The following is a 13,673-nucleotide window of genomic DNA, read 5'->3' as shown; positions in this document are numbered from 1 at the left end:
CAGCGTATTTACAGGTTGCTGGGATTAGGATGTGGGCACTTGGTGGGGCGGTGGGCAGCATTATTCTGTCTGCCACAAGAGTAAGGGCGGACCAGTCAGTTAACAGCGCTGGACTGGCTGTCCAGGTGGAAAATGGAAAATCAGATCCCAATTTCATGTTGTGTACACAAATTCTGGATGGATTACAAAACAGAACTGTAGAAATTTTAGAATCAGAAGATCAGGAAGAAGAAAGATGATAGAAAGAGCTGTTCCAAATCAATGAGGAATGGTCTATAACAGGACAGAAAAATGGGCAAAGGGATGTGAGGAGAGAATTCACAGAGGAGAAACCAGAACAACCAATCGATGTACGCAAAAGTGCTCAGTTTCACTAGCAGTCAGAGAAATGCAAGTTAAAATGAGAAATCACTTCATGCCCCTCGTGTTGGAAAAACCTGGCCGGCTAATAGCATGTAGGTTGAGGAGGAGTTGGGAAGCGAGGAATTCCCACCACACAGGGAGGAATGCAGGATGTACGACCACTTTGAAGAGCAATTTTGTAGTATTTAGTTAATACCCTACAGCTGGGAAATGCCATTTCTAGACGCCCACTGCAGAGAGGAGCTAGTTCATATGATGCGGGGCCTGTGTTTAGTGGCTGAAGCGTGGGAACGACCTGCCTGCGCCCCAGTCGGGGGATGGCTGAAGGAGCTGATTTATTTGGACCGTGGGTGCTGTATAGCAGTGAAAATGCCAAGACAGGGCTCTGCATATCGTTACGGCTGAACCTTCACAACAGTGTGCTGAGTGAAGAAGGCAGGTTCTGAAAGGAAACGGACAGCACGGCAGCATGTAAGTGGCTTTGAAATCAATTGCGTTTTGTTTGTGAATCCAGACTTGCCAACTGGGTGATCTTAGACCAGTTGCTTAATGTGTCCGTCCCTCAGTTTCCTCCGCTGTAAAATGGATGGATTAAAGGCCTACATATGAAAAACAAAACTTGAGGAATCTTAGAAAAAAATTTGGAGAGTATTTTTATGACCTTGAGGTTAGGAAGGCTTCCTTAAACAAGATAGACAGAGCACAAACCAAAAAGAGAAGATTGAGAAACGTGATAATGTTAACATGTAAAGCTTTTCTATGAGAGAAGACTCCATAAACAAAGTTAAAAGACAAACCTCAGGACTGGGCTTCCCTGGTGGCGCAGTGGTTAAGAATCCGTCTGCCAATGCAGGGGACACGGGTCCGAGCCCTGGTCCGGGAAGATCCCACATGCTGTGGAGCAACTAAGCCCGTGCGCTACAACTACTGAGCCCGTGCGCCACAACTACTGAGCCTGCGCTCTAGAGTCCACGAGCCACAACTCCTGAGCCCATGCATCACAACTACTGAAGCCCATGTGACTAGAGCCCGTGCTCCACAACAACAGAAGCCACCACAATGAGAAGCCCGTGCACCGCAATGAAGAGTAGCCCCCGCTCGCCACAACTAGAGAAAAGCCCGCGCCGCAGCAACGAAGACCCAACGCAGCCAAAAATAAATAAATAAAATAAATAACAATTTATAAAAAAGACAAACCTCAGACTAAAAGATACTTGCAATACATAAAACCGTTAAAAAGTAATGGAAAGAATGAGGAGATTAGAAGGAAGAAAGATAATAGAAAGAGCTCCTCCCGATCAGTAAGAAGGAGATAAACAACCGACAAGAAAAACCAAGAAAAACGGGCAAAGACCCTCAGAGGTCATGGAGAGGGTTAGGTGAAAAGAGGTTTGTCGGGGTGCGCAGGCTGCCCGGCTCGGGGCAAGGGCTTCACAGTTGCTGTCAGCTGCATTGATCTTGTCATCCTGCTGGCTGGCAGCATCGGTGGGCAGTGGCCACATGTTCATACCCCCTTTCAGCCCAACTAAATACAGATCCCAAATCTCCCTGGAAACAGGGCGACCACCAGGTCAGGAGGAAATGCAGTATTTGCACAGAGCTACTGTTGACCCCAGAGTCCTTGATGGGTACGAACCAGTGCCCGTGTTGCCATCTAGGGAAGTGGGTTCCCGCCGGGCCGGAAAGCTTAGTGTTGGCCCTGCTTCTACCGTTTTATATTAGCATTCTGGAAGAAAGTAAGGGAGTGTTTATTCGGATAGGTTTGCTCAGCGTGCCCTCCCCTTACCCATTCAGCAAACCCTATTGACAGTCTGTGAAGTGCCAGGTACGTTTTAAAAAGAGACAGTAAGTGAATAAACCACCAAATATTTAGGTAGCAGAGAGAATACTGTCCCACTCTGGGGTGGGGTGTTGACAGCAGGGAAGCTGTGCCTATGTGAAAAGGGAGTATACGGGAAATCTCTGTCCTTTCTGCTCAGAGTTGCTGTGAATATAAAACTGCTCTAAAGTCCATTAAAGAATAAGACAGAGAATAATATGTGGGGAACTTAGTTATGCCTGTCTTGATTTGATTAACCTGTGTTCAGGATTTATGTTTCTGTTTCCATATTTGAGGTTCATCTGTGGCAGAGGTCAGCAGACTTTAAGGCCAGATAGGAAATATTTTAGGCTTTGTGGGCCAGATGACCTCTGCCACGGCTACTCATCTCTGCTGGTGTTCAGTGAAAGCCATCGAGGATGTGTAAGTGAACAAGTATGGGTGTGTTCCAATAAAAATTTACTTATAAGCGCAGATCGTGTGCCAAACTTGACCAGTGGGCCATACTTTGCAGATCCTTTTTTTTTGTTTGTTTCTTTTTTTTTAATGTGTAATAGTCTTTATTGAAACATACCCAAACAGTAGCCAGAGTAACCTCTATTTTTTAATTTTTATTTTATTAAGTCTTTTGAAAATGTAATATATTTAAATGTTCAATAAATGTTAAAGTGGGAAGTAGTAAATAGATGACCCAATTTTCTAATGGGTTGCTGGTCTTTACCAATTGATAGAAGCTCTTGTTATGTTAAACGAGCCCTTTGTGATGAGGTTGCAAATTTATTTTCTCAATTTGTCTTTTTTCTTTTGACTTTTCTTGTAGTGGTTTTGCCAGGAGTTTACAAAAATTTTCATAGTCATCATCTTTTTATTTTTTTCTTGTAAATTTATTTATTTATTTTTGGCTGCGTTGGGTCTTCGTTGCTGTGTGCGGGCTTTCTCTAGTTGTGGCGAGCGGGGCTACTCTTGGTTGCAGTGCACGGGCTTCTCATTGTGGTGGCTTCTCTTGTTGTGGAGCATGGGCTCTAGGCACGTGGGCTTCAGTAGTTGTGGCATGAGGGCTCAGTTGTTGTGGCTCACGGGCTCTAGAGTGCAGGCTTAGTAGTTGTGGGCCACGGGCTTAGTTGCTCCGTGGCATGTGGGATCTTCCTGGACCAGGGATTGAACCTGTGTCCCCTGCATTGGCAGGCGGATTCTTAACCACTGCGCCACCAGGGAAGCCCCTCATAGTCATCTTTTTTCAATCTTTTCTTTTAAAGCATTAAGAGATCATATTTTAGTTAGAAAGGTCTTCCACATTCCATGGTTACAAATAATTCTCTCAAGTTTTTTTCCTAGTAATTTTAGGGCTTCCTTCTTATATATACATTTAAATCATTGATCCATTTGGAATTTATTCTTGTATAAAATACTAGTTTACATCCAATTTATATTTTTCTAGATGGCTATCCAGTTATCCCAATACTATTTAATTCTTAATGTTTTCCCCATTGATTTAAGACACCACTCTTATTATTTATTGAATTATTACTTGCATTTGTTTATATTAGTGGGTTCTATTTTTTAAAAAAATTTATTAGAGTATAGTTGATTTACAATATTGTGTTAGTTTTGGGTGTCCAGCAAAGTGAATCAGTTATACATATATGTATATCCACTCTTTTTTTTTAGATTCTTTTCCCATATAGGCCATTACAGAGCATTGAGTAGAGTTCCCTGTGCTCTACAGCAGGTTCTTATTAGTTATCTATTTTATATATAGATCCTTTCTTTTTTGTTGTCTTTATCAGGTTTTGGTATTATGAGCATTTTAGGTGTGTAAAATGAGTGTTTACTTGGGGTTCTCTAGAGAAGCAGATATACATACAGTATGGGAAGAGATATATGATGAGAAATTGGATCACACAATTACGGAGGCTGAGAAGTCCCGTGATCTACTGTCTGCAAACTGGAACCCAGGAAAGCGGGTGGTGTAATTCAGGCTGAGTCCAAAAGTCTGAGAACCAGGGCAGCCGGTGGCGTGGATTTCATCTGGGTCTGAAGGCCTGAGAACAGGGGGCCGAGGGCAGGAGACTGATGACCCAGCTCTGTGGTCAGGCAGGAGGGGTCTAGTTCTTCCTTCCTCCACCTTTTTGTTTTATACAGACCCTCAATGGATTCAATGAGGCCTCCATCCCCCCCCCACCCCCACCCCCCCCCCCCCCGCCCCACCTAACAGCGGGAAGGGCAAACTGCTTTAAAACTGAGTCACCCCTTCAAATTCGAATTTCATGCGGAAACACCCGCACAGACACACCCAGAATAATGTTTAACCAAACATCTGGGTGCCCTGTGATCCAGTCAGGTTGGCACTTAAGATTTTAAGCTATTTCTGTGTTTGCTACCTTTTCCTGTGCTTTAAAATAGTTTAAACAAAAGGCAGCATCTGTTTCTTGAAGGTCTGATAAAACTTACCTATAAAACCATCAGGAACTTGGTGCCTTTTGAAGGGATGTTTTGACAACCATTTAAATTTCTGTTTATGGTTATTGATCTATTTAGGTTTTCCATCTCATCTTGTGTTACCTTTTGGGACACATATTCTCTAGAAAAATGGTCAATTTCTTTTAGTTTACAAAGATGTTGGGATAAAATTGTATCTAATTTAAAGCTTCTAATTTGTATCATTAAATAGCAAAAATTCAACCAAGTAAATTTTAAAGCTCTAACTGGCTTTATTGAACAATTAATGAATTAGGTAGCATCCCATCTACCAAGTAGAAAGGCACTTGGAGGAGCTGAACAAAAAGGAAGACGTTTATGGGCAGAAGGTGGGGGAGGGAGTAAGGAAAGAGCCGGCTACCTCACCTTCCTCTGGGGGATGGAAGGGGTCCACGTGGCTGTTACCTCATTGGTGCCAACCAGAAAATTCCAAACTGGCCAGTTAAGACCACTTTCCTGGGGAATATTGAAAGTGCAGTTAGGTAAGGTGCCAAGCCATGGTTCGGTGACACTGGCTTAGTACAAGTGACAAGTGACTCCATTCTGGGCTGGTTGTTTCTTTTTGAAAGTATCTATGATTAGGTTCCCTTTCTCATGCCTAAAATTTTGGTGAATCTCTCCCTTTCTTGGTCAGGCTTATCCAAGGTTTCTTCACTTCATCATTCTCTTCAAAGAACTAGCTGTTGGTTTTACTTATTGGTTCTCCCGTTCTTTGTTTTTGTTTCTAATTGTATCTTTAATTTTAATTAACTTAGTGAAAATTTAATTTTATATGCTTTTATCAAGTCCATCCTCTTAATTTTTAAAAAGTTTACAGAAAGTTGAGTGCTTAGCATTTTTTCCGTTTATCTGCTTAGGAGTGATCTCACTTAAGGGTCTGCAGTTTTCTTCTAGGTGCAGCGTGGACTCTCACACGTTTTGATCTTTACTGTTCTTACTGCCTCAGCTGTTGGGCTCAACTTCTGTTTGCTTTTACCTAGAATATAGAAGTGTTTTAAAGTATCCCCACGTTAAAAAATACACTAAACTCTTCTTGCCCTTTCACGCGGGCCCTTGCCCTCAGCCTTAAAGCCCGGCTCAGATGTCTCTTCCCTGCAGAGCCTCCTTTCCGCATCTCCTGGCCTTGGTAGGTGCTGCTCTTTATTTTTTATTTTATTTTATTTATTATTTATTATTTATTTGGAAAAAGGAGTTTTATTTTTTAAATTTAACAACTGATTGTGGTTTTTTTTTAACATCTTTATTGGAGTATAATTGCTTTACAATGGTGTGTTAGTTTCTGCTTTATAACAAAGTGAATCAGCTATACATATACATATATCCCCATATCTCTTCCCTCTTGCGTCTCCCTCCCACCCTCCCTATCCCACCCCTCTAGGTGGTCACAAAGCACTGAGCTGATCTCCCTGTGCTATGCAGCTGCTTCCCACTAGCTATCTATTTTACGCTTGGTAGTGTATATATGTCCATGCCACTCTCTCACTTCGTCCCAGCTTACCCTTTCCCCTCCCCATATCCTCAAGTCCATTCTCTAGTAGGTCTGTGTCTTTATTCCCATCTTACCCCTAGGTTCTTCATGACCCTTTTTTTTTTCTTAGATTCCATATATATGTGTTAGCATACGGTATTTGTTTTTCTCTTTCTGACTTACTTCACTCTGTATGACAGACTGCTCCTTATTTTATATCGTCTGTTGTCTGTTTCTTCCTTCTCACTACTGCTTTTGGGGTGTGTCAGCCAGGCTTGCCCTGGTGACAGATAGTTCCGGAATCTCACTGGCTTAAGACAGAAAGCTTTGCTTCCTGCTCTCAGTACACGTCCATGTGGGCTGGGGGCGGCTCTGCTCACTATGGTCACACATGGCAGTTATCACCAGAGTATTGCCGGCCGCTCCCCCCCAGCACAAAGAAAGGCCCAGAGATGACCTGCATCCTTCCTCCCAGCTCAGGGGCTAGAGCTGGCGTGGGGCCCCGCCCAGGCTCAGGGGCTGCGCAGCGTCCCAGCGAGGCCGCAGAAGGTGAAGAGGTGCCGATCCCCGGTGTGGGTATTCGTTCGGCATCAGAGACGATCATAGGAGCATCTCACCAGTGGGGACTCTGCTGGTCCATCGTTCTGTTGCCCAAAGCATTCAGCACGTGTGGGTAGAGAAATGGGTCACTCGGGACTCTTCCATGATAGAAACTCAACTCAAAATAGTCGAAACGGAGAGGAAATTGATTGGCTCACGTGATGGAAGAGCCCTGACGTGAGGCCTGGCTGCGTCCTGGCCCTGGAGTGGTGTGGTGAAGACCTGGTGTGTCTCTGTCTGTCTCCCACACCTCTGTCTGCTCACCCCCCAGCTGTCCGTGGTGGCTTCCTTCCAGGCAGGGTTTCCCTACATCGTGGCTCCGGGAGCTGCTCGGTTATCCTCGGACTTAGGAGTCCCAGCAGGAAGAACTTCTTTTGCTCAGTTGTCCAGTCAGAGTCCTGAGATGGAGCCCCTCCCTCTGCCGGGTCCCCTGCTGTACCCCGAATGACTGGGAGGGGGGTGAGGCAGGGCGTGCATCCTGGGTCACACTCCCTCTCTTGTGTGGGCTTGGGCCAGGGGTAAGGGCTGGGAGGGTGAGGCCCCAAAGGGAAACCATCCTTGCTGCTCTCGGGAGAGAGGGTGGATTCCGGTGGTCACCCGACGGATTGAGGGCCTGCTCTCCTGTCCCAGGTCTTTCCCTGCACTCAGCTGTTTCCACTGCGTAGTTGCACCCCAGCTTTGAGGAACTTTTCCTGCATTTCTTGATCTTCGAATGAGTAGAGATTGGTAGTTCCTGCCAGTGCCACCCGGCCTGTCTTCCGGAAGCCCACCATCTCCACCCCCGGAGGCTCTGCTGGGCACAGAGCAGGGCACTGTGTGGGCTCCAGGGAGCACTGTGGAGGTTCAGGGGGTGGGGGGACCCCACAGGGAGGGCTCCGCCACAAGGCCTCTTGCTTTGGGCTCGAGATGATCCTGTTGCCCGCTGAGCCGAGCCTCTTTCTGGGTGACTGGGTGGAGGGTGTTATTCTCCCGTGTGTGGGGCTCCCCGAGCCCCAGCCTGACTTCCTAAGGTTCAGAGCTGCTGGGTGCATACCCTTTGAGTTCACTACCAGAAGGGTTATTGCTGCGTCCTTGGCAGACAGGAGTGGATGCTTCAGCTGCTGGAGGACTCAGGGATTGAGCTCTGGTGCAGACGTGCGGTAGCAGCGTCATCTGGTTTTCAGCTCCTGTTCGGGGACCCGCAGATCTGCGTGGATGCAACCTGTTTCCATTTGGTTTACTTAATTTGGATTTATCACCACATTCATGTCACATTAACGTGATCGCCTTCACCCCAGACTCCAAGCATTTGAAAACGTTGCCTCCCAAGACCTGACATAAGAGACTTAAATACCGGCTGATGTTTCACTTATGATGGAAACTCCTCCTGCTTCAGTATTTTACCAACCTATACAGTTCCTTTGGAAATCTTAACGATATGCAGCTGTCACCTTAAGTGAGGTGCTCTGGCTTTCTGTTATGAATGATCCTTTTTATTTGTTCTGCAAAATTACCAGGGAGCAAAGGTCCATTCATCACCCTCCGCACGGGTGTGTGTGCGGGGCCGCTAGAGGGCCCTCCGTCTCCAGGTTTTGGAACCCGGCATGGCATTCCCCTGACCCGTAGTTTGCTTTTGAATGTTCTGGTGGCGTCAGGATTTTGGTGTGTCTGCTTAATAGACATAAAAGCGGCCGGGTAGAAGGGGCCATTGAAAATACATAACCCTGGTGTTTCCCAGAGCACACTGAGTTGGACTCTTGACGTGGTTGTGACCCCGTGTGCGGGCGACATGCTCGAGAGCATCCTCACTGACAGGCAGCTCGCCTGACCCGAGTCGTGTCATCCAGGACATCACGCAGCAGTGGAGAGAGTGAAGGATGTCGATTGAGCAGGGCATGGAAGTTAGCGGCCGGGAACCGAACACACCTGTGCGGCATCTGCCGGAGAGCCTGAGTGAGCGCTTCAGAGCCAAGGCCTCCAGGAGGGAGATGACGCTTCTGAGCCTGGTCTTTGAAGGTGACCCCAGCCTAGGGCTCTGGGCACGTCCCATACTTCCCACTCCTCTTGGGCCTGATTCGCCGAGACAGGGCACCTCTGGATTCCTTCAGCACAGAGACCCAAACCCATGCCATCGACAGCATCCCTTTACCTCTTCCTAGATTTTGCTCACTTCCTCCATTCCTGTGATCAAAGTCTTCAAGAGGATGACTTTTTAAGCCCAAATAATTAGGAATAACGGCCTTTCAAATGGGTCGGCCTTGTGAATTCTGAGTGTCTGGAGTACCATTGAATGCTGAGTAATCCTTTATTTTCAAGGTCTGTCGGGGAAAGCTGTTTTTCACAATCTCTATTTAAATCACAGAAATTGTGTCTTTGGCTGTGACGACCTCTTCCTTCCCCCTGCCCTTGGGGCAAGCTGTTGGGCCCCATCCTGGAACATCCCCACAGCCCCGCCTTCCTGGTCCGAGGCCTGGCCCCTCCCTGCCTGGCCCCGAGCTGCCACGGTTGCTAAGCAACAGCCTCCTCTCCCTTCAGTTAAGCACAGGCAGGTCTGTCTGCAGGGCAGCCTTTTCCTCCACGAATCCCACTCATCAGGCCCTGCCAGCTGATTCTCTTTTCCTCGGCCCCCCGCCCCGCCCCCCAGAATGCGCAGCTATGTTCAAGCAGCAGCGCCCTCTGGAGGGCAGCTTGCACTGTGGGGTAAAGGGCTTGAATGTGTTCGTGCGTGGGGACCCCACCAGCCTTACCAGGGAGGACAGTGGAGAGACCGCTGCTCTCTGCAGCCTGGAGGATGTCACCAAGCCTGCCGCCTGAGCTCTCTCGTGCCTGTGTACTTACTTTCTGTCTTTCTGTGATGCTCGCCCACTCGACTCGTCAGAAGTGCTGTCTGAGAAGTGCTGACCTGAAAGGTAGCCCTTCTTGCCCTGGAGCGTGGAGTGGGCTTCGGGTCCTCGTGGTCTGCACACCTCCCCACTCCCCCCAGGCTGAATGCAGAGAAGCGTGGGATGCAGGTGTGTGACCTGGCGGGACGCGGACAGCCCAGGTTTGGGGCAGATCGCAAGCCCCCCCCGGCCTTTTAGTCAAGTGTAGGGCATTCGGGCTTCTAGAAGCTGAACTGGAGAGAGAGAGGACTGGACACTTGAGCTTCTGTCGACAGTGCTTTTCAGCAAGTGGAGGCTGATCGGGGAGCAATAGGGTGTGGGGGAAATTCATCTTCAGACGGGGGCGCGGCGGCTGCAGCTGCAAACGTGTCTGTCTCAAGTACTCGGTGTGGCCCTGTCTGCGTCTGTCTGTGTCGCGGTTGGCTCGGGTGGCATGGCAACTGCTGACTCTGTCCCTTCCGAGGCTGAGGTTTCCCTGAGTTGCACAGAGCACCTGGCAAAGCTGTCATCTTAGTCTCTGCGTTCTTCCTTTAACGACCAGGTGATTTGCCTGAAGCCAGAGCCGCGCGGCGCCACGGCCAGATGTGGACGGTATTCCCGGTGGGGTGACAGGAGGGCCCTATCTGGGGAGCCACCAGCATCCCCTGCCGCGGGGCCTCATCCTCTGCGACGGGCCGCCTGGTGCCATCGGTCCAGCCAGGAGCGTCGTCAGGCTCCAACTGGGACACAAAGACATACCCGATAACGATCAGTAAATTAGAATTTAAGTTATTTTAAATTCCACGGGTAGTACAGGAAAACAGGCTTACTCACATGTCTAAAGGGTGAGGTTCTAGCCCCTCACTGTTCCTACCATTCCACACATTTCAATGAATTTACCTACAGCCCTTCATCCACGTGTCGTTTTCTTTCTTTTCCTTTAACAGAGGTGGGATTCCCTTACGCGGGTTGCTTGGTAACTTGCTTTCCGCCCTGTAACTTGTCTTGGCAACGTCCCATGTCAGGACCCGCCCATCGACCGCCCCCCTTTTTAATTGCTTCCGGGCTCCACACCCAGACGGACCGGCTTTAATTTAGGGCTTCCGTTTTCAGGAACACGTGGGCCGTCCTCATGGTTTGCCGTTTTCAGCGGTGCTGCGGCAAGGTTCTTGTGCGCGCGTCCTCGTGCGCGCTGCAGATGTCACCACGCACGCGGCCTTTGCACACACGTGAGGGCCCCATGGTTTGGTCTTGTCGGCCCCGGCAGCTCGCAGCCTGGTCGTGCTCAGTGGCGGAAGGCGGGCTTCCCAGTCAGACCTCCACACCTCCGTCGTGGCTTTTGGGGGGCCTGGAGGAATGACAGTGACGCCTCTGGAGGACACTGTGTTGTCCGGGCAAGACCGTTAGATCGTGCAGTTTGCGAAGCAACTTAATCAGCGACCGCCGCATGGAACATTAGAACAGAAAGGTTTGAAACCAAGTTATTTTGTGGTTTTGGTGTATTTTCTCACAGCCCGTGCCTCGCTGGGGTGTGTGGGTTTGGGCCCTGGGATCCCCAGCAGGCACTGCTTTCATCCGCTGCAAAGCCTTTTTTGTGCGGTTGGTTGTCTAGGAGGTTAAGATTGTGTAAGTCAGGATGTAAAGAATCACCTCAAACACACCACGCAGTACCCAGCTTAGACGACCTGGGGAAATAAAGAGCGCGTGAGGAGTTTAGCGGGCTCGGAGGGTTAACTTTCCGCAGGGTTCAGAGCTTCCTCAACTAGAGGACACGCGCCCGGCTCCCAAACGCCAGGCTTCTCTGAGCAGAGGAAAACGGAGCCATTTCCTGCAGGCTTTTCCTCGCTGCCAAAGTCAACCCGTGTAGTTTTTTTTTTTTCTTTTTTAACATCTTTATTGGGGTAACCCGTGTAGTTTTCAGTCTCCTTTCAGGGTGGAACAAAGGAGAATCCGGCGTGCTGCTCTTCTGTTTCATCTTCTAGACTGTTCCGGGTGGCGGGGTGGTGGTGGTGATGAGTGGCTGCACGGAGCCCTGAGCTGCCTGGGGAGAGGCACGTGGCTTCAAGGACAGTGGGGCCCTGGCAGAATCCTGGTCTGCGTTTTGCTTCTCGCGAGATGACATCTTTCCTGGGAAGCGAAGCTAACTCCCTCCAAAGGGAGCTCGTTTCAGGAACCGGAGGCTCCCTGGGCTAGAGGGCGCCGAGTTCTTTGGAATCACATTAACTTGGCTTTGAGAAAGGAGCTGGGCTGGCGAGGGGCTGGAGAGCCTGTGGCTCAGCTCAGGTGGGACCAGCGGAGTTGGGGGCCTCCCTCCACGCCGCCCCCCGCTTTCCCCGCTCCTTATTCCTCATCAGCTGGATCTCTCCTCCTGGGGTGAGCCTGCAGTGACTTCTCCAGGTGGATTCCGAGGTGGCTGGAAGGGGCTTTGGTGGCATGTCGGCCCCAGGGCACAGCAGGGCCGGCTACGGGGGTGCTTCGCACGTGCGGTTCCTGCCTGGTGGCTGAAGCTGCGCTGTGGTGGGATTCAGGGCTGCCAGGGGAGTCGGGCGTCCTCCTTTCAGACTGCACAGCATTCAGAGTCACGGCCCTCATGTGCACTGGCTGGTCGGTAGGTGCTAGGTGCTGCCCGCGCCTGCCCCGTGCCGTGTGCACTGGGGCTTGGGGGCCACGGGGTCAGGTGAGCTGCTCATGGGCACCGCCTGGTCCGGGGCTCAGACGTGGCTGTGCAGGGACTTGGGCAGCAAAGACCACCGGGGAGGGAGGGAGGGCGGGCCAAGTGCGGGCAGTCAGGGCCACACGCGGGTGACAGGAGCAGGGCTAGTTACCTGGGCGGGGCGGGGCATGATTTCTCAGGGCCCAGGACGTCCTGAAGTCCAGCCGGCGGTTGCGTCCACATGCAGCGGCCAGAGTCGGGTCACTGTGAAGGGGACCGAGGTGCATTAGGAAGGCGCGGTCCTCAGGGAGACCAGACGTGTCACCTCGGACAGGTGCCCGGTCCCACCTGGGCCTTCAGGGGAGCGGAGGGGGCCGTGTCAGGATGGGCCCCGGTCAGCGGGCAGCCCCACCGTTGACTGGAGGCAGTGATGTTGGCGGCTGACAGCAGAAGAAGCGTGCGTATATGGGCTGATGGGGAGTTGATGGGTGGCCCCAGACGCCGGAGCACGGTGCTGAGAGTCTGGGGGTTTCAGGGACTAGAGTGATGTCTGAACTCCTAGACAGGAGTGCAGGGCCTGGGATCGGGGTGGAAACAGCACAGGCAGACTCCAGCCCGGTCTTGCCCTGGGCCACTGTGCGGTGACTGTGCTCGGCGGGTGGGGACAGCGCCGTGGGAGTGGTTGCTCCCTCTGCAGTTGGGCACCTCAGGTGCTGCAGGAACCAGCCTCTCATTGCCCAGGGCAGGGGCGCCCTCGGCCCTCGCTCCAGGGACCCTGTGGAGGGCCGACCTCGACTCTTCCCGGTACGAACATGCCTGCACTCACACCCCTAGAGTGAGTGGGCCTCAGGGGAGGGCTGTGAGTGATGGGAGAGCCGGAGCGCCCAGCCGTGCGTGCGTCTGTTTAGAAGTTTCTTATGTAACAGAACAGCAAGTGGGCCCCAGCCAGGGAAGCACCGGCCCAGGCAGGCATGAGAGCCCGGCCCCACGAAGGCAGGGGAGGGTGAGCAGGGGAAAGGACGGGTGAGCCTTGAGGTGAGCGCAGGAGAGCCTCAGGTGTCTGACAGCCTCACGTCTCCCTGAGCGCACACGGAGTGAGCCTCATGAGCAGGGAGGAGGCCGAGGAAGTGGGCAGCGAGCTCGGGCTCCATCCTGCAGGTGGTGACTGGGGACAAGCGCCCTGGGTCTGCTCGCCAAGCACTGGGGCTGCCCAGTGGCCGCTGCCCAGCTCCGAGCACCGGTTACCGTCGAGGGGAGGCTCGCGCCAGGCCTGCCTGAGCCGGGCTCCGGTGCCCTTGCCCCACCCAGGCTGACGGCCCCTCCCTGGCCCCTGTGCTTCCTCCCAGGCCTGCCAGCACCACCGCCCCGGGGACTCACCACCCCCCAGGACTCGCCAGTGGGACCAGGGGTAAGTCCAGGTCCGAGAGGCCTGTTTCGGAATTCCACAGTCAA

The 13,673-nt window shown here is 51.2% G+C and overlaps 1 protein-coding gene across 1 annotated transcript in view; it reads left to right on the top strand.

Moving 5' to 3' along the window:
* The window catches only part of NPHP4 (nephrocystin 4), a 135,202-nt gene that overhangs the window by 77,310 nt on the left and 44,219 nt on the right, over window positions 1-13,673 (top strand). Inside the window, exon 13 of the mRNA XM_060013335.1 lies at window positions 13,568-13,629. Coding sequence (XP_059869318.1) covers window positions 13,568-13,629 — 62 coding nt within the window. The remainder of the gene's footprint in view (window positions 1-13,567; window positions 13,630-13,673) is intronic.

The sequence above is a fragment of the Delphinus delphis genome, chromosome 1 (genome assembly GCF_949987515.2).
Source record: "Delphinus delphis chromosome 1, mDelDel1.2, whole genome shotgun sequence".
Classification (NCBI taxonomy): Eukaryota; Metazoa; Chordata; class Mammalia; order Artiodactyla; family Delphinidae; genus Delphinus; species Delphinus delphis.
This window is presented reverse-complemented; position numbering and strand designations above follow the sequence as displayed.